This window comes from Chlamydotis macqueenii, chromosome 15 (assembly GCF_036417535.1).
Source record: "Chlamydotis macqueenii isolate bChlMac1 chromosome 15, bChlMac1.mat, whole genome shotgun sequence".
NCBI classification, from domain to species: Eukaryota; Metazoa; Chordata; class Aves; order Otidiformes; family Otididae; genus Chlamydotis; species Chlamydotis macqueenii.
Genome location: NC_141570.1, coordinates 11954684 through 11978800, shown reverse-complemented (window position 1 = coordinate 11978800; position 24117 = coordinate 11954684). Strand labels below are relative to the sequence as shown.

Here is a 24117-nt window from a genome sequence, read left to right as displayed (position 1 = left end):
TCAATCCTCTGTGATTGGACATTTACACTTCATGTCCCAGAATGTTTTAAAATGTCATCTATTCTCCCTTATTTTACTATTTTACTATAGAGTTCAAGGCATGCATATTTTCTGAGCAGGACAGAAAATATGTGTCACTGTTAATAGCTCTCCAGAGGCCCTTCTAACTTTGGGCTGGCCAGTGAGTTCTGTTCTTGGAGGCTGCAAAGAGAGCAGTTTTAGTCTTTCAATGGCAGCAAACAGACAGTAGTTTTGTTAGGTTTTATAAGCTTTAGGATGTTACTTGTAGAGCATCCTGATCCTAGGTTTTGGCTACTGCAAGCCTTTATTGAGGACTTTGCTGCTTACCTTCTAACGCAAAGTGGAACTAAGAGAGTCACCCTGTACTGGAAAGAACTGGGTGTGTGCAGGTTCCTCCAGCACTGAAAATTTCGACCAGCCCTGAGGATACTCTGAATTTCTTTGAAGACTGATACTCAACCCCAGGACTGCAAAGCTGAAGTTAGCTCTTCTGTGGTGTTGGCTCTTTCCTCTTCCCTGGAAGGAGGCTGGGAGGTGTTTCCAAAGAAAGTCAGCAAGGAAGTTTCCTGGCAATCTATGTTAAAATCCTTTCCTGAAGATCCTACAGCTTCTGATGCTATGGAGACTTTGTACCTCTCTCCTCTGTTTGGCAGGGACTGTGAAGCTGATACGTTTTCTGTACCAGTGGAGTGCTGTATATCCTTGCATGTTAAATTTGCATGTGTTTGTATATGAATGTAGAAGTGAGCTATGGGTTCCCTGAAGAAATCTAACAGAGATTACCTAAACAGGAAGTATAATTTAATGTCTCTTTCAGCGTGTGTTTGGGATGGCTCCTATTTCTCGGTGCTGCCAGGGAGTGGTGTCAGGCCATCACAGGGTAGCCACAAAAGCCTTTCTGTTAAAGTATGTTGTTAGCTATTCTGACTGCACTGCTTGTTTTGCAGGGAATGTTTTGCAGTTAGGGGAAATTTTCTCTGGCTACATACGCCTGTGCAGCATGACCCCTTAAGACCATCATTCTAACCTGAAGAAGAGGAAATATATGAAACTAATGGTTAAAGCAGCTCAAAACTGGGCTTTTTTTTTTTCCTCCCTGAAAAGAATAGAATAGCCTCTTTGGGACCCTTGAGTTATTTCTTTAATTGTAAAACTACAAATTTTCTGTCTTTGTGACATAAAGTTCTAATTTCTAGTTTTGAATCTCTTTATAATCTCTAACACATAACTGACTATACTTTTTGTGGTGCTTAGATCAGTACAGTGCCAGGGGTGAAGATTTCATATTAGGGGAAAAATATCCCTAGTATGTTATTTATAAACTTAAACCATAGCTGTTAGAAACTTTCAGGGTCTCGGAATGGTAGCAGTAGGATAAAGAAAGGTAAATGCAGGAGGACAGAGAGAAGTAAATGTACTTTAACATCATGACCAAGAGCAGGTGTAAATGGCAGGACAGAGGTCATAAATTGGTATTTAGACAAACAGCAGTAGAATATTTTATATAAACCTTCAACAGTTGTCAATATTTAAAAGTAGCAAGCACCAAAATGCCTTTTGAGTGGAAAGGCTACAAGGAAACTGATAATCCCTATCATATATTAATCTGTTTTTGAATTTGTTGAAAGTAAAGTTATTCAGGTTGTATCAATGATCTGTGTTCCTCTAAAATCCTGTTACATGCTGCCTTTGTAAGAGAGTTTGTCTTTGAAACTTCCATGTATGAGTCTTTAGGATCTTCAGGAGAGGATTCTTAGGAAAAGTGCATCCCAGATCTCCTTGCTGGGCCACACTGGAAACACCTTTCTGCCCCTTTTGCCTATCCAAGATAGGCCACAGCAAGCAATTATTCCTCAGCATGAGCGACACTGACACCGCAGTGCAGCACGCCGTGTTGGTCAGGCAGTGCGTGGAATGGGAAGGTTGGGCATTTTGATGTTCTCTACAAACATTGTCTTCTCTGCTAGACACTCCACCTCCTTCGTTCACAAATGAGCTGGTTCGTGCGCCATATCCTGTGTTTGTATACATCCCACAGGTGTTAGGTCCCGCTGCAGTCATTTCACCCGTGGTCACGGGTGAGGTGATTGTGATGGTTGCCTAGCCTGGCCATCAGACTAGAGCTGAAGATTGTTAAAGAAAGGCACATGAACGTCTACTGTTAGTGATACTGGTGTACAGAAGGGTGGATTTCATCACTCCCCACACGGGTGAGCAGAAGCCCCTTATAGGAGTAGATGAAGTGCCATCATTGAACCCCTTTGTGGGTGCATGTCACACAGAGGATCAGCTTAGTTTGTCTCTGCCGGACCACCGCAGTCCAGCTCGCGGAGACTGCTGGGGATCTCCGCTGAACAGATGTGCGCTCTGTCCCTGCAGGTCTGCTTCTCTGGCATGAAAGCAGTTGCAGGTTTCGGCATGCTGCTGCAGCCTTTTCCACCTCCACTGCTTGTTCTAGATTTTCTCTCACTGGAGGTGGGTCTCAAAACCCATGCTAGCTTTTATATTCAGAATCAAACCCACAGCTAGCTAGTCACCTGCAATTGCCAGAAAGAAGATGATGAGGAAAACATAATTACAGACGTCTGGCAACATGAATAATGCATTCATGTATACTTTTATTTAATTTCTGAATTTTGAGTGCACTGTAATATGGATGTGGAGAAGGGATCAGAGAGTACAAGTAGTATTTTTTTTGCTTGGTATTGGAAGTGATCCAAAACCCTCTAATTTCTGCTGTTGGAGCTGAGCAGATTTGGGGTTGGGATGTACAAAAGTGCCATGTAGGTGACTGTTACTTAAGAGCCTCTTGCCTGACCAAATGATGACACCTCTAGGATCTGTGGGAGCTGTTTTTTTTTTTTTTTTTTTTTTTTGCTGTGACAGTTGTTCGCTGTGGCTTGTTTCTCTACAGTACCTTTATTTCTCAGAAGATACACCAACTTCAATTGGCTGATGATTCCCTGCACTTTTGCATTCGCCCAAAATGTTTGGTACTGATGGAGAGGTTGGTTGTACGTGGTGTGGTCACTTGACTCCCTCCCTCTTAGAGTCTCCCTAGGGAGATGGCTCTAGCAATAGATGTGGGTCTGGGTAGACCATGGAAGTGTGGGAGCTGGGGGTTCGTGCAGCTGCTACGTGAGGGGAAGGAGTGCAATTCAATTTCTAGTGACTAATATTTCACCTAAGCTAGTGTGCTGTTTCTTTTCTATGAGAACCTTGTAAATGGCTAACAGATTGGTTTCCCCTCTTTCTCTGTTTCTCTGTTTAGCAGGAAGGAACGTCCTAACTCTCTGAATGTCTTCCCCCTCGCGGATGGCATGGTACGTGGGCAGATAGGGGCCAAGATCATCCCAACACTGGACCACTGGCACCTGAGTGACCTCGGCCAGCTGCAGTCCAACTCCAGCTACAAGGTTTTATAGACCATCATGGAACAAGGGTTTCCCACTCTCCCCCTGTCAAAAGCATCCCATGTTTTCGTTAAGATGGAGACTAATCTGTGTCCATAACCCTTTGCAGCCTCTCCCTGCTGTGTGTCTGTTCCCTTGGTAGCTGTGCCGTAGATGGGAGGATATTCTTTTGCAGATCTGGCATATGGTGAGGGAGGGATTTGACACAGCTCCTCATGCTTCTTGTCTCAGTGATAATCTCCTTTACTTGGCTGGCCCTAAGTTGAAAGGAATATGTGGGGAGGCAGTTAAGGATTTAGGGAAAATAAATCCTTCACTTTTTCATAGCTTATTTGGGAGAGGAAATGGTGGACCTTGTCCCCTCTCTCCTCAGTAAGAGGAGTGCTTTTGTACCTCAGCTGGAGCAGGCATTCGGTTGTGCTTGCTCTCCAGTGTTTGTCATTTCTGCCTGATTGCTGTTCTGGCCTTCCTATCTTCAATAAAAAGGGCTCCTAATCCTCTCTGGATGCCCACGTCTTGCACTGTTCTTTAAGGTCTGCAGTTCCTCAGATGTCTAACCATTGCTGTAGACTTGCATTCTCTGCCTTCAGTACGCTTGTCACCTTCGATGCACTGCCTTCTGCACTGGGGCTTGCCACAAAACTCACAGCACTGCAGCTGCACTGAATCAGCAGAATGGTTCTGCCTCTTGCTTGTGATGGTCTGCTCTGCCTTTTGGAGACTGGTCTGAGGCCAGAGACCCAGATGTTGTACTTCTAGCTGACAGCTCACTGCAGTTGTTCACAGTTTAGGCTATACATGGTGACCCACATTTCCCATGCACTGTACCTGTAGACTTCTCAATATCTTTGTGCTCAAGATCCACCAAATTCCTCTCTTTGAATGACATTCCACAAAGGCCTGGTGACAGGCCTGAGAGCCGGTGGTGCATCTGCCCAGCACAGCTTGCAGTATGTCCACCAATATCTCACTGAGCTTCTGATCTGCTTTAAAAGTGTTTGATAAAATTTTATTTCTCTTTGCCTAGAATTTGTGGAACATCAGGTGTTTTATGTGTCACATCTAAGGACTGGTCTCCTTTTGAGAAGTTGTAAATCCCTAATGCGGTAAAATGCATTGAGGTAGTAAAGTCAAAGAGGAGGAAAAAAAAAACCAAGGAAAGAAAAAACCCAACTTTTTGTTGTACCCATTCTACATGCCTCCAGATTACATGAATGGTACTTTGGCCTGAGGGACTCTGCAGGAGTGGCCTCCTTGATGCATAGCACGAGAAGTGTAGACAAATTCAAAATTTGCACAGAAGACAAAGCAGCAACTTCCCTTTTTTAACACTGCCTTTGTAAAGTAGCCACGCCTAACACAGCGGAGACCTTAGCACTTTGTCAACCCTCTGCCGTCATGGAAGTTGGAAATCCAAAAGCAAGATCTTTGGATAGGGTGGAGACTGTTCTTGGAACCCAACCCTTGCTGTAGTTGGCATGAAGTGTAGCAACTTGCAGAATGCCAGTTGGGTCCTGCAGTCGTTTCTGGAGAGCTTTGCCTGGAATTAGGAAATAGCAATGCCGTAGTGCAGTAGTATAATTAAGGATAGTGGAAATGAAGATAGAGCATGAATATGTTTCTTCAGGCTAGTGTTGTGCCAATGCAACACAGCTGCAAGGACATAGACAGCAACCAAAATGTACAGAGACCAACCCGCTTCTGGTTCTGGAACCTGTTTTTCCCTTGGGATCTCCAGGCAGTGCTGCATAGTATGATGTGAACGTGCCATCCAGCTCTCTAGTGATCAGGTGTGTGTGGCAGGGGTTAGTTTTTAGAGAAGGGCTGGGAGGACGTTGGGATTAGATCCATATTCCACAGACTTGCTAAGATGTAGTTCTTTAAGCGGTACCATTGCAGAACTTCTGAAAGAAGTTGAGTGGATCTCACTGATGACCCAGCATCTGCATTGCAGGAGAAGGCAACAGGAACCCAGATAAACTGGAAGCTTTGATGTCCCAGCTCAAGTCACTAAGAGATCCCTCCCCAGAGGGCTACTGACTGGATCTCTTAGTGATTTGGTGGTGGTAGTATCAGGCAAAAAAAAATCCATTTCTGAATTCAAGAAAACGGGGTGACAGCATTGGTGGACAAGGGACGAGCAATGGATATCATCTACCTGGACTTGTGCAAGGCTTTTGACACTGTCCCGCACGACATCCTTCTCTCTAAACTGGAGAGACATGGCTTTGATGGACGGACCACTCGGTGGATAAGGAGTTGGCTGGATGGCTGCACTCAGAGAGTGGTGGTCAACGGCTCAATGTCCAAGTGGAGACCGGTCACGAGTGGCATCCCTCAGGGGTCCGTGTTGGGCCCGGCCCTGTTCATCATCTTTGTTGGCGACATGGACAGTGGGATGGAGCGCACCCTCAACAAGTTCGCTGATGACACCAATCTGTGTGTTGCCGTCAACACGCTGGAAGGGAGGGATGCCATCCAGAGGGACCTGGACAGGCTGGAGAGGTGGGCCTGTGCCAACCTCATGAAGTTCAACCAGGCCAAGGGCAAAGTCCTGCAGGTGGGTCATGGCAATCCCAGGCACAAATCCAGGCTGGGCAGGGAATGGATTAAGAGCAGCCCTGAGGAGGACTTGAGAGTGATGGTGGACGAGAAGCTCAGCATGAGCAGGCAATGTGCCCTTGTGGCCCAGAAGGCCAACCACATCCTGGGCTGCATGAAGAGGAGCGTGGCCAGCAGTTCGAGGGAGGTGAGACCCCACCTGGAGTACTGTATCCAGTTCTGGAGCCCCCAACATCAGAAGGACATGGACCAGTTGGAGAAGGTCCAGAGGAGGGCCACAAAGATGGTAAGAGGGCTGGAGCACGTTTCCTGTGAGGCCAGGCTGAGAGAGCTGGGGCTGTTCAGCCTGGAGAAGAGGAGGCTCCGGGGAGACCTGATAGCGGTCTTCCAGTACCTCAATGGGGCCTACAGGAAAGATGGGGAGAGGCTGTTCAGGAGGGCCTGTTGCGATAGGACAAGGGGTAATGGTTTTAAGATAGAGGGGGGTAGATATAGATTGGATATTAGGAAAAAAATTTTTACACTGAGGGTTGTAGAACACTGTCCCAGGTTGCCCAGCGAGGCGGTGGAGGCCCCATCCCTGGAAACGTTCAAGGCCAGGCTGGATGAGGCTCTGAGCAACCTGATCTAGTCAGGGATGTCCCTGCTCCTTGCAGGGGGGTTGGACTAGATGACCTTTGAAGGTCCCTTCCAACCCTAACCATTCTATGATTCTAAAACTTTGTAATGTACAGAAATAGTAATGTGCTACTGCAGGTGTATGTGATGGGTAGCGCTGGGGTTTGTGTTGATGCTCGTTAGGGAAACTCAGAAATAGGATGCTGGGTTTAAGGAGGCTAGCCGGTAGGGTGTAGTTAGAGAGCTTGGGCTGTGGAAGACTTGGATGATGTACCTTGTTACAGAGAATTTCCTAAGGGTATGGAGCAGACCTGTGAATAATTAAAGGATGAGATTGACTGGCTTACTAGATTTGCAATTTGGAATGGAGATTTTCCTCCTGCAAGCTTCTTGCACGTTGTCTGACTGGAATGCTATTTCTTAAATATTCTGCACGACTGCAATCTCAGCAGTACTGCTCATGCACTCCTCGCCTCTTCTTCAGCAACTCTGATATTTCGCTGACATCAACTGCACACACAGGACTCACCTTTCCAGTTTGTGTATCCTGACTTTTCTGACTGGTTTTCCTTCCTCATAGGGCCATACTGTAGTTATATTTTAAGTGTCCTTGTGTACTTATTATTACTGTTTTCTCTTTTAGTTGCTGTCGTTACGTTATTTTATTTTTACATTCAGTTGTACATTTATGTTGTACTATGTTTTGAAGATGAAAGTCCTTAACGTTTTTGTTTTTATGTACTATGCTTTCAGTGTTATAACCATACAATTGTGACTTCTCATGGTGACATATGACTGCTATGAATGTTGGGCCTTTGCAATGCATTTTGGAGGTCACTACTACACATTTGATGTTTAGGAGGTTGACAGGTATGGCTGTAGGTAAGTGGTGGTTGTGGAGAGTATTCTTTGGGTGAGATATGGGTTGTGGAGAATGCCTCCTGTGCTGTAGAGGAGAGCTGTTCACTTAGTGGAGTATTTAGCTAACAGAGCACTCAGGACCATAGAGGGAAGATACCGGCAAAGATTAATATTGCTTCTGGACCAGCAAAGATTAATAGAGCTTCGACAGGAGTGCCTTGGTGGTATTTACATTCGGGAGGATTTCTCCAGTGCAGACTGGTAGGTTGATAAAGTATATTTCCTAGGTAAATATAGAACTCGGGCGTATAACTAAAGAATAAGTGAAAGACCAGAGTAATTACCAGAGTAATTACTTGCTGATGTGTTCTGGGTGAGGGGCAGGTTATGTCAATAAACAAGGAGTTACAGATTATCGCTGTTACAAGTATCACCCTGTAGACACTGGTGATGCTGGGCTTCTGAGTGACGTCTGGTTCCTAGAACAAAGAATGACATGTGGACCCACCTGGGTGACTCTTACAGTGCTGAGATGCTCCTGGACGTTGGTTATGCTTGTAGACTCATGGTGGGTACAAGAACATCTCTGAATCCTTTCATCCAACAGTTTTGTTTGGGGAAAGAGGTTTTATGGTTGCACTTTACACTTTATACTCTTTGGCCATTTGCACATCAGAAAGCACCACATGCAAACTGCGATTGAAGGAGTACAAGGCTACTGGATCGTATTTGTTCTCAAAAACCTGGTTTGATTTTTTTTCTTTACATATTAGGAAAGCAGCTCCTGAAACAGGAATATGAAGTAGAGGTGGGAAGTGTGGTTTTCACATGTGGCAGCCTAAATGAAAAGTCCCTATCTCAGTCTTGATGCTAAAATCAGCAAACATGCAGGGAGATGATTTGAATGTCCCTGTGGGAATGTAGAAGCTGTTTGGGCTGACAATGCAGAAACTATATACAAAATATGGATCGTATTTAATGGTAATGCAGTTTTAAAAAAATCTTGATTTCCAGTATAAATGCACAGATTCAATGTAAAACCTTTGACTTCCACAGTGCAGTCCAGCAGGGTACTTTAAGATAAGCATATAGAGGCCAGTCTAATTAAAGGAAGATCTTAATAAGATTCCAGCTTAAAAAAAAAAAAATGGCTGCAAAGGGTTAAGTCACCATTTCTTTAAGACTTTTCTTTCATCCCATTTTTAATTTTTTGATCATGTTGTGAAGTTATTGTTAGAACAAGAGAACGAGACTTCCAGATTAGTGAAGTGAAACAGCATCACAGCTCCAAGGGTGGGAGGCACAGAGCAGCCTCTGAGCAGAATTGGGGTCTTTCTAGTGCTTGCACAGGAGCGGAGAGGCAAGTAGTAAAGGTTAAAGCTGGGTCTAGATGTGCAGATGCTGAACGTCACTGCACCCAATCGCAACTCATTGTCACATATAACTCTCAACATTATTTTTGTCATCTCCCTACAGGCAGTAATTAAGAGTGGGCTGCCGTGAAGAATGGGGAGATCTCATTTGGGTCTGGGAGTGATCACAGCATTGGCCAAGATGTTAATTGGCTGGCTGTGAAGCAGTGCTGTTTTAATTGACAAACAAGAGTCACGGTATAAAATCCTGACAGCCTTGAAAGCCTCTCATATTTTTCAAAAAGTGGTATTTCAAGAAATGGAGCTGTAATGTCTGTAAAACTGAGAGCCATTTGTGTGCATTTCACACTGGGAATCCACCCCGTATGTTTCTCAGCTTCTGATTTTTGAGTTCTTGAGTCTTGTCATCCTGTCGTTTGGAAGCGGGGAGACCACGTTTGTTCCTGCTGTGTTGTCAAGCTGGACCCATGCCTGGCTAGCTTCTGCGTAAGGTGGTATGGGGACACAGGTCTCCTGTGCTAGCAAAGTCAGACCATCCCAGCTTGGTGTCCGCGTTGCTTCTGCAGTTTAGTGTCAAAACCACTTTCCTATTATCTCATCCAGGTTGCATTGATGGCTTACAGTAATGACATCATCGGGGACCTCTAAGAGGTCACTTCAGATCCTTCCCAAGCAGTATCCATGTTGCCTTCCGATCTTGGGGAAATGCTGACCTGGCTTATCCCAAGTGTCAAAGCCCTTCAGCTTGCACTGCAGTCTGTGTGAGCTGCAGGTGCTTTTCACTTACGATAAGGCCACCTTTCCTGAGAGGCACAATGAAGAGATCACATACTGACTTGTGATAGCAATGTTTAGTAGTAAAGGAGGAGAGAAACAAGTCCTTTCTCAGGTGGGATTTGCTTGTTGAGTTCAGCACGAGAACTCGCTGCTTCATTGTGGTTGCAGTGCCTAGTGTTGCCAGCCAGCACTGGACATTTAGCTGGTACAGTGAGCCAGACTTATTCTCCATAATGCTTTAAGGCAGCCATACACCAACAAATGGGAGATGAATTGAAATGAATACCTCTGCTTTTCCCTTTTTGTTCTTCCCCCACCCTGTAATTGCCGTAGTGCCCCCAAGATGAAATGTCCGAATCTGGACAGTCCTCAGCAGCTGCCACACCGAGCACCACTGGAACCAAGTCCAACACTCCCACGTCATCTGTGCCCTCTGCTGCCGTCACACCCCTGAACGAGAGCATCCAGCCCATCAGCGAATACCATGGCACAACCAAGAGCAATAAGAGGGCGCGTGAAAAGCGGAACAGCCGGAACATGGAAGTCCAGGTCACGCAAGAGATGAGGAATGTCAGCATAGGTATGGAAGCTGGAGTTTGAGTACTTGGTCATTAAGGTAATCAACTTCCCAGTGCTTGTGTCCATCTGTTACAGGAAGAGGCTGGGAGACTAAGGGGTATCCAGCTTCGTAAGGATAGCATTTGAGGTAGCCTTACTTGGAAAGATACATGAGCGAGACAGGGCTAATTGGATGTTAGCAGTTTTCTGGGTAGCAAGATGTTAAAACGTCAGTAATACGGATAGTTTCACAAATATACAGGTTGTTGAGTTCAGTCCCCTGCAGTTGCATTCATCCATGTCATAGAACCTCTTTGATGAGCAGTTGAGTCCCATCTTAGTTTTACTGAGCTTTCGGAAAGGTGTTTCTGGACCTCGTCAATATGATAGTTAAAAGCTTTCATTTAGTTTTCTGTCTGGGTTTGTTCCTAAGTATTTTATATCCAGTTGTTCATTTGCTAAATTTGTCAGTCAGGTTAAATAATTATTTTCCCTTCTGTGTGTTTATCCCCACAATTATATCTGGCTGTTTTTCTCGGCTAAATAAACTGTTTTCTTTTAGTCTATTTCTCAAATAAGAAACCGTCCAAATCTCTGGAAGTTATGGTTGTTTTCTCTCCACTTGCTGGAGTCCTTCAGTAAGTTGAGTTTATGATTTCTTCTCAGGAAAGCCATCACCTAAGCCTTTAGCACCAGGCTGTTTGAATAAAGAAAATGGTGTAGTAACGTGATAAAAGCCCGTTTCTGTGCTTTCTAGTATAGCTGTGCCAATGTAGTGTCTGAGCACCTCCCAGCCTGTATTGTATTTAGACTTGCAGCAGCCTTCAGAAATGAGAAGTGGTCTGTTCTGCATGTCTGGAACTTACATACAAAAGGACTGTAGAACTAGGTGGAGATCCTGAGGAAGGTCTGTGCAGGAGCATGGGCATGAGTGTAGGCCTTCAAGGTTAGCATCTGAACCAGATGACCATCTGGTTTCCTAAGTAATACAGAGGAAATCTGTCTGCTAACATTCACAAGCTGGTTCCTAACAAACTAAGGCTATAAACCAACATGCAACATCTTTTGTTGTAGCATTTAAATGAGAATTGTCATGACTGAGTCCCGTTCGGTATTGATATTAGCAGCTGAGGGGGTCCCAGGCTCACAGATGTCGATCTGCCAGAAAGTAGTGTAGTTCTCCGTGAAAGCAGATGGCTTCAGCATAGCCAGCTGTTAGATGTGATCTGTTTGGTGGTCCTGGCCAAGGCAAGTCAGTGTAAGCATTGGTATCAGAGAAGTTGAGTATGGATGTCAGTAGTTTGAATGCCTTGTAAACACTTACCGTTATTTTTACAGTTGCTGCTTCACAAGCTCATTTACCATCAATAGCTTTCTTAGGTCCAAGTCTGCTTTCTTATATATGTGTGCAACTCTGAAGTCATTGTGCATGTAAAAGCTGCTTTTTTCTTGGTGGAAGTACTGTATTGTGGAACCTGCTCAAGGCAGATAGTTGTATTTCTCCTTTGTGCTCTGCATATTCAGCCTTTCAGCTGTTTCTCAAATGTAACGCAAAATCAGATCTCCATGCTGAAGAGAAACACAGATACTTGAATTTTAATTATGTATTTTATGCATCTGTAATTAAAATGTCTGTCAATTATGCAAATGCCTTAGAGCTGAACTACTGAAAAAAAGATACTCAAAGGTATTTGTAGAAAAGCTTCCCAGCTTGAAAAAATAAAGAAAAGGAAGCTTCTGTTTCTGTGAGCTTGAGAACCACTGGTGTATGGATGCCTGCTTTGGCAACAGATACACATCGTGCTTTGTCTTCAGACATGTCATTTGCTGCCAGCTGGTGCACAGTGCCAGCCTAAAAGAATAAAATCAAGACTCAAGTTGTCATAGGCTTTGTACATTTGGCTACAGAGGCTGTTTGGAAAGGTCAAAAATTTCACATCTAACACCCTTGAGGGACTAATGTAGTTACAAATGAGGTCTTTAATCCTTCAAGAATTTCTTATGTGAACAGATGCTGTGTTCATGTTATTTGTTTAGAATAGGTGCAAGTCTGAGGTTTTGAACAGTTAGATATCCGATAAGTGTGACTTGGCAAGAGGAGGAAATTCTTTACTCTTTAAATACAGGTGTTAGGCTGTAGATTATACAGAAACTACAGTAGATTTCATGTATCAGTTTTCAAGTGAAATTTCACCGTAATGGGTATCTAATCCAGTTGTAGACTTGAGAATTTGTATTGAAAAATTATTTCTATTAAAACTAAATAGTGCCAGTTCATAACTACAGTAATCTCTGTGAAGCTATACAGGAAATCCCTGTGTTGTCTTCGATCTCAGCCAAAGCTGCATGATGATTGAAAAGTTTTTACTGACAGATAAAAAGTTTATTTGGACTTTATTTTAATGGATGAAGTATTTCTGCTTAGCACATTTTAATGAGAATTCAGGCCAGTGACCTTGATGACACTCTGGTATGGCGGGAGGGAGGGGATGGTCTTCCTGCTTTGGAATTGTGAGAGCACCTTCCCAGAACGGGTGCATTTGTGACTCTAGATGATCAGCCACTTTTCTGTTCCTTTTTAAGACTTTGGACACAACACCATGAAGTTTTGAAACCTCGGTATTCAAAGGTGCAAAAGTCCCTTCAAGGCACACCACTCTGTGAAAGTCCTGATCCTGTAGATCATATGTATTGTTTCACCTAGGAATGGGCAGCAGTGATGAGTGGTCCGACGTTCAGGACATCATAGACTCTACTCCAGAGCTGGATATGTGTCAAGACCCCCGCCTGGAACGCAGTGGTAACAGGTATTGATTGTGACGTTTCACTATGTGCTCTTTTGCTTGGTTTTATGAGTGAGGAATGGGTACTGTGGCCCACACTGAGTTCAAGGTGCAGCTGTTTGAGAGAGTCCATATATTCTGCCTAGTGTGAGTACGAGGGGTCCTGCTCTTCTTTGAGTTCTCCAGAGGAGGCAAATGTCTGCTGGTAATCTGCAGAAGGATTGTCCAGCTGACCCAGAACTGGGATTGTTTGTCTTGCTGGATCAGGGAGGATGGAGAGATGGAGCAACAAAAGGTTTCAGACAGACAAAGGGGACAGGGGCTAAAGCTATGGGGAGAGAAAAGATGCATTTGTCAAATAAGAGATCAGTTCTGAATTCAGTTTTAAAACCTCAAGCTTTTTTCTGTTTTAATTTTTTCAAGTGTTTGAAGAGCAGGAGCAGGGCTGCTCCACAAAGGAGGACAAGCAGGAGTAACCCCAGCGATCCCAGCCACGCAGGTTCTGAGCAGAGGGGGCAGAGCACTGATAGTGAGCTCCATCAACAGTGCCAGACAAGGCAAGGGGATGAATTGGGTCCCACTGCTACCCCTGAGCAGCAGGAGGCAGGGCTGAAGACAGGTACACCTACAGTGTAGCTCGGAGAAGGACTGAAGGCACAAGCCTGAGGCTAAAGGGAGCCCTTCAACCAGTGGGTGGGTGTGAGTCCCAGGTAGGGCTGCTCAGAGCAACTTCCACCCAACAGTACACTCAGGACCTCGACAGAGTCCTCTGAATTAGAATCATAGAATGGTTAGGGCTGGAAGGGACCTTGAAAGCCCATCCAGTCCAACCCCCTGCCAGAAGCAGGGACATCTCCAACCAGATCAGGTTGCTCAGAGCCCCATCCCACCTGGCCTTGGACATTTCCAGGGATGGGGCATCCACCACCTCTCTGGGCAACCTGGGACAGTGTTCTACAACCCTCATTGTAAAAAATTTTTTCCTAATATCCAATCTAAATCTACCCCCCTCTATTTTGAAACCATTCCCCTTGTCCTATCACAACAGGCCCTACTGAAGAGTCTCTCCCCATCTTTACTGTAGGCCCCCTTTAGGCACTGGGAGACTGCTCTAAGGTCTCCCTGGAGCCTCCTCTTCTCCAGGCTGAACAGCCCCAGCTCTCTCAGCCTGGCCTCACAGCAGAGCTGCTCCAGCCCTCTCATCATCTTTGTGGCCTCCTCTGGACTCTCTCCAACAGCTCCCCGTCCTTCTGATGTTGGGGGCTCCAGAACTGGACACACTACTCCAGGTGGGGTCTCACCAGAGCAGAGTAGAGGGGGAGAATCACCTCCCTCGACCTGCTGGCCACGCTTCTCTTGATGCGGCCCAGGATGCGGTTGGCCTTTTGGGCCACAAGGGCACATTGCCGGCTTATGTTGAGCTTCTCGTCCACCGTCACTCTCAAGTCCTCCTCAGAGCTGCTCTCAATCCATTCTCCGCCCATCTTAGAATCATAGAATCATAGAATGGTTAGGGTTGGAAGGGACCTTCAAAGGTCATCTAGTCCAACCCCCCTGCAAGGAGCAGGGACATCCCTGACTAGATCAGGTTGCTCAGAGCCTCATCCAGCCTGGCCTTGAACGGTTCCAGGGATGGGGCCTCCACCACCTTTCTGGGCAACCTGTTCCAGTGTTCTATAACTCGCATCATAAAAAATTTTTTCCTAATTTCTAATCTAAATCTACCCCCCTCTATTTTAAAACAATTACCCCTCGTCCTATTGCAACAGGCCCTACTAAACAGCCTTTCCCCATCTTTCTTGTATTTGTGCCTGGGATTGCCATGACCCAGGTGCAGGACCTTGGCCTGGTTGAACTTCATGAGGTTGGCACGGGCCCACCTCTCCAGCCTGTCCAGGTCCCTCTGGATGGCATCCCTCCCCTCCAGCGTGTCGACGGCACCACACAGCTTGGTGTCATCAGCGAACTTGTTGAGGGTGCACTCCATCCCACTGTCCATCTCACCGACAATTTTGACAGCATATTTCTGTGAGGCCTGCAATAGTCTAGAATTATTAGTCTAGGTACCTCAATTCATTTTTACTAAGGTCTGGGGATTAATTTTACAAGATTCATTAATTTTTACCTTCATCCGGTGGGTGATTTGGCACTACACCAGCAAAAATAACCCCCTAGCTCTCATGTGTATGCAGAAGATAATACCTAACAAAGTTAAGGCAAGATTTTCTCACAGTCCAAATCTGGACTGGATTCCCTCTGTCCAGCGCTCTCATCCTGAAGAGTGTGAGCAGCAGTAACAGTTGCATTTCTCAACTGTGAAACCAGATACAGTTAAGCTCCCCTCAGAACCTGTAGCATGCGTGGATGATTTTGGGGGTCAGGTGCAGGAGGAATCTAGGTGGCTGAAACAGCTCTGTGTGGGGAAGACGAAAGTGACTGAGGATACCAAATTGAAATTTGATCAGACCCAGGGAAAAAAGGGAACTGAGAGGACTGCTGCACTGGGAGCTCTTCAGGCAGTGATCTCTGATCCAGGTAATGAGACTGAAAGCTACAGGAGACACAAGCTAACTCCGGAGCTGCTGGACAGTGTGCTTGCTGCTGTAAAAGCTGAATGCTTTTGAGATATATACAGCTTCTGAGAGTTGAGTGCTGAAGAAGTTGGTTCGAGCTGAATTGAGTCTTCAGGTCAGACACTGAGTGCTGGTTGCTTCTTGTCACTTGTGCTGTCCATTAGACTGTGTAAACTGATTAATTCTAGTGCGATCACAGCACCCACTTCTAACTCCTCAGTGCTCTCAGATGTCTGAGTAGCTGTAATATTTCTGTAATTGAAAAATAACCACTTTTTTTTTTTTCCTTTTCTCTGCAATGTGCTGTAACTCTGCAATATCAGAGGCAGCTACTGCATCCTATTTGTAACCTCCAGGCTTTATCACTGAGACTTGATTTATCTAAGAATGAAGCCACACAACTTGAATTAACCGCCAGTGGTACTGACCTTTCTGTTAGACTGCTGGGAAAATTGCACAGACTCTATTCACGCTGGCTGATTCCCCTCATGCAAGGCAAGGCACTTAAAAAGTGTTTATAATTGCATGAATATAATTTTTTAGAGTAGGCAATGACAATCTCAGAGATTACCTCACCCTCACCTCCTGTAAAAGCTGTTTTCTGTTTGAGCCATGAGACTGTCAAGAAATGCAGGAAGATTTTTGGTGGCACTAAAGACACTAAGAGGTGGAAATGTGCTCCCATATGATATGATTTGAAAACATTGACGTTGATTTATTTACCTTTCATGAAATACATTTTGCTGACACGTGAAGCAGCATTTTTGGCACATAGACTCACCCAAAGAAGAAACTAAAGAAACTAACTCTTCAGGCTGATTTCACTTACTAGTTGGTGAAAAAAAAATTATCATTGCTGTTTTCAGCATTTGAGTCCTTACCTGATCTTACTGCTATCAAAGGTTGCTGTCTAAATTGTTAGGAGTGCAGCAATCCTTGCAGAGTCTGAAAAGTCAGAACCGAGAGCTTCTGCGAGTTGAAATTTTTCTATCGAATACTGAATAGTCATTAGCTATAATGATTTAAAAGGAAGTCAGCTGCGTGAGCTTTGAGGTCGTGCGTGGTAGGTACTTGTCCTTGATATGGGGAATAAAACATACTTCTTTCTTTACTCAGTACATTCCCTGAATCAGCCCATGGTGAACAGGTTTTTGATGGCTGTGGTCTGGGACCCTCAGCATTTGAGAGAGGAGTGTTCTAGCTGAAATGTTGCCAAGTAACAAGAGCCCTTGTTTTTTTTTTTCTTCTTCCAACAACAGCCCAACACAGGGGATTGTGAACAAAGCGTTTGGCATCAATACAGACTCTCTGTATCATGAACTTTCCACAGCAGGGTCCGAGGTTATTGGAGATGTTGATGAAGGAGCAGATCTGCTAGGTAAAAACTTGTTTAGAACCATTCTGTTTTCTCTGGTACAATGACAACTATATTGAGCTTCTAGAAGCACTTAAATTTTAATTTTTTTTTTCAGAACTTGGATGTTTAGTTTTTAAAACGGCATGGGAATTGAGACATTATGTGGATAAAATATATACCGACAGTAGAGTAATGCTTACTTAGAGAATAACTTAAACTGTTGGGTAACTTTTATTTGAATTGTCTTTATGTACATGTGTTATTTTCCTATAGGAGTCTCCCACACAAACAGTTTGAAGACCAAATATGCTCCTTCTTTTTCCTCCCTCAAATTTCCCCCTCTCAGTAATTTTATACACTAGAAATTTCACTTGGAATAAAGAGTTTGTTTGAAATTTGCAAGAAAGTAACTCCTTTTGTTAGGTTTTTGAGGTTTAAATTACAAGGAAGTATTACGGTCTGTATTGCAGTTTTTACCCTTTTATGGTCAGTTTAAGAGATTGTAGTGATTAACTTTTTAGGCTGCTTTGAAGGAGCTTGTAATACATGAAGTCTGGTTATATTCCGTGTTCCTGACTAGGACTTTGAAGCAGTCAGAGAAGCAGCTTTGCCTCAGGTAGCAGTCTGAGCCCTTGCCATACTTCTTGGTGTTGAACTCTTGAGTCTCTCGACCTTAATTCATGACCTGATTTAAGCATATTCACAAGTCCTGTTGACTGTTTTCCTGAATCAGGACAATATGAGTGTTCTCAAACAACACGAGCAGCTGACAAAGTTTATAACTGTGTAGCTTACTTTCCATTTTGTTGCTTGATTTAAGGAGCCTTAGGAGACATGAGGCCTCTGACAACAGCCTTTTATACATTTAATGGCAGGAGGTCTGATCTAAAAGTGTACGTTTCCTTTCTGGTGATGACTGATGTAAGAGCTGCTTATGGATAATCTTGTAAGTTTGGTTCTGTATATGTGTCCAGAACACGATGACCTGAATCACGTCATGGATTTGCAGCAGCTAACCTTTGCAGAAATTAAATTGGGAAGATCCAAGTATCACCTTGGAATGAGTCTTTTATCAGGACGCTCTAAAAGGGTATGTTTCTGCAGAGAGAATAGATTTTACCCTATTCACCAAAGACATAACCATGAAGACATGAACTGAAGACTGGAAAGGAGGTTAATGCAATACTTCTTATTTTATGAAAGACAAAAATCTGTGAAATTGTTACTGTTGTAGGCAGTAGTGTGACTGGAATGTGAGAACATGTTCCAGACTGTCATCAGAATGCCTGCAATACCTTTTTGATGTGGATAGAATTTCTTTTGTTTGAGAAGCATGGTGCTAGCCCTGCAATGGCCCTGCGATGACGGCTCTCGTGCATGGATTGATTAACATTGCCTGACGTGTTAAAACATCTACTGTTTCAGCTCCAACTCAAGATTGCTGAAAGAAAAAAAAATCTACAGAAGAGCCAACATGAAAGCACAGGCTTTCTCTGCCTGCAGTTGGAGGCAATGTGTGCAGATACTTACAAAATTAAGAACTTAGAAGGAAAAGCAAGATTTCTAGGTTTGAGAATCACCTGGATGTTAACAGTCATTGCAGAAGGGCTGGGACTCCTGCTTAAAGTGAAGATGACAGTAGGAAGTACATGTGATGGTTAAAGCTTCGTCTACCTGCTGTGGAATGAATTTTGGTTAGCCAGCCCCGCTATGTTATTGGGAACTGTCTTCCTAGCAGAATCAAAGTATTAAAAACACTGACAATCTTTCCATTCCCCATCTATTTTATCTTGGTCTTCAGGTGCTTCCTTATCTAGGAGAGTATATGGTTGATTGTGTGGCTCTCTTCGACTAATCATTGTGCCAACTGCTGCTTTCCTTCTCTCGCCAAAGTGCCTGGGGTGTCAGGGATCGTCAGCTTCTAAGAGTTACTGTCCAGGAACATGATTTGCTATGAACTGCTTCAGACTTCAGGAAGCCTGCCTTCTGGCCATACACGTCCCCTTTGGATTACCCTGTAGTCTGACCCAGTGATCAGTAAGAAATGCAAACTGTTGTTTTCAAAGGGCCGGAGATTTTACTTGCCCAAACTTCACTGCGGTTTCAGTTAAAGTCAAAGGTGCTTGATTTTTGGGTTGTGAAACATCTGTTGTTTGGCAGTTACCACTCATAATAAAAATGTACAGAGACATTGTTGAATGACGCCCATGTCAGTGTGGCTTATGAAGACCACATAGTGTTGTTTCTGAAGAGTATATTTCTGTGCCGGGACAATTTTCTGGTTTGAGCAGAGCGGCAAAACTCTTGCAAGTGTTCACATGGTGGACCAGCAGAGCAGGAAGGCTTCTCCTGGTTCCTTTTGAAACCTGAAAGATGGACTCTGATTAAATCAGGTAGTTCTGTGAGTTTCCTGTGAGAAATGTTAATCAAATTAATCCCTTTGTTGAGTTCTGGCTTCTTACTCTGTCCATGTAAAAGAGTTCTTTAAAATGAACAGATGTGTTGCCAGGATTGGACAAAGGGAGGAAGGCAGAAAGTGATCTTAGTGTCATGTCTCTGACCAAGAAATGAGACTTAACCTTTTTTTTTTTGGCTTTGCACAATAGAAAGCACTAAGAAAGTCTGGTAAAGGTGGAAGCAAAAGGCTAGATCTCAGTGCTGACAAATCTGTCAATATTATTCAAAATTTTGCCTTTTTTGTTGGATAAATTGTTCTCTCTTCCTGCTGTACCTTTGAGTCTGAAGAGCCACAGAGGAAACTGCTGTATGGACGTGATGTAAGAAAAAGGATCCACAAGCCGAAAGAGTTCTGTCTTTATGGGTCGTATTTAGAGCTCACTTCTCTCTGTAAATCAAAGAATTAATGATGTATACCCCACCTAAGTGAAATTTGATTACTTCCTCTAGTCTCTCTCAAAACTTGGCTATCAATCTTCAAAGAATATTCCCTCCTTTCAAAATCAATTTCTTAAAGAAAAAGAAATCTCATTAAAGAGGACTTTAAAATAGAAGGATCTTACAGAAATTACCCTTGAGCAGTAGCTGGCAGGCAAGTCTGTTTCTTGAACAGAAAATCTCACCTGTTCTTTCTGGCTATCTGCAAAGCAGACAACATCTCCTTGTACAAAATTGTCACTCTTCATTGCAATTTTTGAATATAAAATAATATGTAAAATATGTGTATTTCCCCCCTGCCTCTAATACTGCTTTACGTGCATGAGCTTGTATAGGAAGTATTCTGGAAAAAAATGTGGAATGAAAAAAATTATTTACTAGTGATAATTGTCGACTAAATTCCCTTCTTTCTCGCTACAGCCTTAGGAACACTAGTTGGCTGTTCTCCTGTGTATTCACTTGTTAATCGCAGGTTCTTACCTCCTGATCCTGGGTAGGCTCCCCTTTCTCCCGTCTCCCCCTTCCTGTTCTTCACTGTCCCAAGAGTTTCTGGAAGCGAAGGAGTGCTAGCAGTTTGGTTGTGTGCTATGGGCAGATCCTTCCTTTCAGTTTTAGAATGCCCAACTGTGTTTGCTTTGGAGATTAAAATCTGCCTTCAAATAACAGAGGTTTTGTGGTGAAGACAGAGATTCAACCATATTAGTGGTAAGTTTGTGTGCAGCTTTTTGTACAGCAGTTGAAATGGGATTATCAAACTGAGTTCTAGCACTGCACTGTAAAAAAAGAACAAAAAAAAGTTTTTAAATGCAACTGATTGTCTTTTGCAAGCTGAAGTATCGAGGAGCATATTTGTGATCAGAAGATCTAGTTGCTAAAATAACAAGAGGAGGGGAAATGAGAAGGTAGTGGGAACAAGCTGTTCTCTGTTTAGTGGTACACAACCAAATAAAGAGAAAATAAAGGGAAAATAGAGGTTTATCCAGTCCAGGAAGATGCAATTGCCTGAGATGCACGTCTAGAAAACTGGGGGTAGCTGAGGCATGTGGTTGCAGTTGTACCACGGGTTACCTTCCCTTGATTTTTTTTTTATGTCCTGTATGTAGAGTCATGCCATCTACAGTCATGGCAGGTCCTGTCCTTACTATTTCATGCCTTTTGACATTGAAATGGCTGAATCATTGTTAATTTTTTTTGAACAAAATTTTTATTTTGTTGATTTCAGTCACTGATTGATCCTTTTTTCACTTCCTTTTTTTCCCTTGTCTCTCTGTGCTTCGCTGGACATGGCCCGTAGGGGAGTTCTCAGGTGTGTATCTATCTTCTCTGCTCAGTTTCCTTTCTTGTTTCTTTTTTCCTTCTTGAGGTCGAATGACGTGGTATACACATGTGATACTCCCCTGCTCTTGTCCAAACACGGCTGGCTTTGCGGACTTCTCCCACCTTCGCCTCGTTTGGTTGCCTTGCACCGGTGGGTCCCTGGGCAGCAGGACATCCCCGCTCTGTGCTCACACGCCTGCTCAGTTTCAATAAGCTCTTCTTGTGTGGCTTTCTGCAGGTTTGCTCCACTGAGTTACACTGGCCTGTCACTCAAGGTCTTGGGGCTTAAAGTGCTTTTTTTTCTGTCAGGACCGGTGCTGTGCGTGGAGCAGAGCTCGAGTGGGCACAGGACTGAGTTAGGTTCCCACTCTCCTCTCATCGAACCACGCTGGGAGGAATCTCTCCATGTGCATGGAGGCCACTGTGGGTTAGCTGATGCCTACTGGCCCTCTTCTGTAATAGCTGTAATGACATTAAAGACAGTTTCTTGATGGATTAGAGTGGCAAAGCCTCTGTCTTTCATTGAAGCTTTGCCTTTCTGGCAGCAGTTTAAGTGATAGCTGTCTTTTGCTGTGGTGAAGGAGACTTGCTGCCTTAGGGCCGCACTCTGTCGTCAGAAGGTTTACACCTTTCCAGAAAATGCACTTGGGCCCTGATGCAATTTCAGATGAAGTCAAGGAGATCTCTCTTGATTTCAGTGCCAATTGGATTAAGTTTTCCCTGTAGGAAAGGCAGGTGACTTATGCAGCGCAATAGCGTAATGCTGCAGAGCAGTGAGCTGTCACATTCCTTTGCCCAGCACCTCTTGGTGTTGGCTCTGTGAGGTTACAAAAGAAAGGAATGGCATCATCCTTTCTTTTACTTCAGACTGTTTTTACTGTAAGCCACTTTTTCATGGTTGTTTCTTGGAAAACCTCCTGCTGAAGTTAAGCTGGAGTTTGTTGCAGTGTGGGTTGGATTTGGGCCTGTGCAAAAAGGCCAGATGAGAGCTTTGATACCCACCCCTGCTTTTGTTCTTCATCCTGCCCCTGTTCTTCCCGCACTCTATTCATAACGTCTGCTGAACTATCTGTGTTGTGGGGATGGGAAACCCAAAGGTGTGTAGTCCAGGGGAAATGATGAAGATGGGAGAAACAGATGAGCTTGTCCTGACATCTCAGGTGTAAATCCCTGTTAGGCCAGGCTGCAGCAGAACGAGGTGTAGATTAGTGACTGCTGCACACCGCATGTACTGCCACCGCACACAGATGTACACATGCTGGTGAGCTGCTCTGTTTGCTGTTTACACACTGGTACTTAATGGCTGCTTTTTTTTCTCTTCCTTTCTTCCCCTTTGTCCCCATCTCTTTCTGTTCCCTTTCTCGTATGGGATGGCTCTCATAGTACGGGATGATTTCTTTGGTAAGGCGAAGGCCTTTTTCCTTTTCTTTTTTTTCCTTTCTCTTTTTTTTTAATATGTGCGTTTTTTTCTAACTTTCTTCCATTCACTCAACATCCCTCCATATGTCTTGCATTCCCTTGGTTTGTTTTTTTGTGGTGGTATCACCTCTCCAAGAAGCAGGACGCAGCTGGTCAGTAGCAGTGGTTTGGGAGTTCTCCTCTCTTTTTTGTAGTTGATTATCCACTTTGATGCTTCACACTATTTTCCTGGCTGTGGGAGGTGAACAGTATGGGATGGGCATCCAGACCTTCCTTCCCTTTGCTCCACACCATGAAGGGGTGAAGAGATCTCCTTTTAGTCACTCCACAATGTTTTTTTTTTCCCGTGAGCAGGGCTTTCCCATTACAGCCTGCATAAGGTTGTGTCATAGTGTCAGTTCTATGGCACTGGGATGGCATCATCCATTTCTTTATTGCAAGACTAGCCCTTCCGACCTCTTGCTGCTTAAAGCATCGCACTGTGACTCAGTCACACACAAATATGGTAGAAGCTGTGGTGAGGATACTGATGGTTGGGACTCTGTATGGCTTTTAGATCTGGCATGATAGCTCACCCTCTTCACCAGAGTTCCTTTCTCTCCCAAAACCAGCCACAGGGAGGGACAGATGACTCAAGAGTGGAAAGGAAAAAGATTTAGTCCAAAAAAATGGGAGTGAACTATTTCCCTTGATGCCCCTCAGCACCTGTAATGTCCTTGTGCCATTTTAATGTTTTACTGGCTAAATATTTGTTTGATCATTTGTTTGACCCACTAAAAAGGAAAAAGAAAATAATTTAATAAACAGATGACGTCTTGGTCTTCTGATCAACATCCGGCATGCCACAAAGGGCTGTAGGTCGTTCACCTTACCAAACTGAAAATAGACTTCAGTTTGCACTGCAGTTAGTGTCTCTCACTTTCTTGCTGTTTGCGATATTCTTTGACACAGCATCCAAAGAACACATTGCTTGAAACATCAAAGTGATTAATTATCAGTCTAATAAATTTTCAAAAGTTATTTGAAAATGCTGCTTCTTACTCATTCTTGCTGGGAATTTGCTTTTGCTATCATAAATTCATCCCATTTAACTGTGGGAAGAGGATCTGTGTGTTGGAGTGTTGTGGTGTGTTCTCACTTGTATGCTACCATGTTTCTCTAATTTCCATTTACTTGCAAGTTTGTGTTGTTTTTATTTTATTGCAAATATTAATTAATCAGCAAATAACATCATGAAAACTGTTGATGTCTTTACTGTAAAGGAAGAGGTAGTTCAGAGGGCAGGACAATGACCACTTTCAGTGCAAACACTGATGGTTATGAGACTTCTTTATGCCCTGGGACTTGTGGTGAGAAATGCGCTGCAGCCCTCAGCACTGGCCCCCGACAGGGAGAGGTCTCTTTGCCTTTAATTCTCAGGTGGCCTCTATTCCTCACTGTAAGGTGGAGGCTGAGCCTGGGAGCCAGCAAGTCCCTGGCAGCAGGAAACAATCCAGATGTGCTTTTGATCCCTAAATTCCTTTCCGTTTGGTTTTATAAAATACCAAATTCAACCTTCACTCTTAGCTCTAGATTTTTCAAAGTACTTGC

The 24117-nt window shown here is 44.0% G+C and overlaps 1 protein-coding gene across 27 annotated transcripts in view; it reads left to right on the top strand.

Annotated features, from left to right (window-relative positions):
• MAPK8IP3 (mitogen-activated protein kinase 8 interacting protein 3) overlaps positions 1-24117 on the top strand; it is an 80418-nt gene that overhangs the window by 31115 nt on the left and 25186 nt on the right. For 9 of the 27 annotated variants that reach the window (XM_086759362.1, XM_086759373.1, XM_086759353.1 and 6 more), the window contains 5 exons: positions 3293-3437; positions 9959-10205; positions 12888-12990; positions 16799-16917; positions 21086-21097. In XM_086759362.1, the coding sequence (XP_086615488.1) occupies positions 3293-3437; positions 9959-10205; positions 12888-12990; positions 16799-16917; positions 21086-21097 (626 nt within the window). Of the gene's footprint in view, positions 1-3292; positions 3438-6788; positions 7497-8387; positions 8457-9958; positions 10206-12887; positions 12991-16798; positions 16918-21085; positions 21098-24117 lie in introns of those variants that run through there. The other 18 variants (XM_086759376.1, XM_086759368.1, XM_086759375.1 and 15 more) reach the window with 7 other exon arrangements.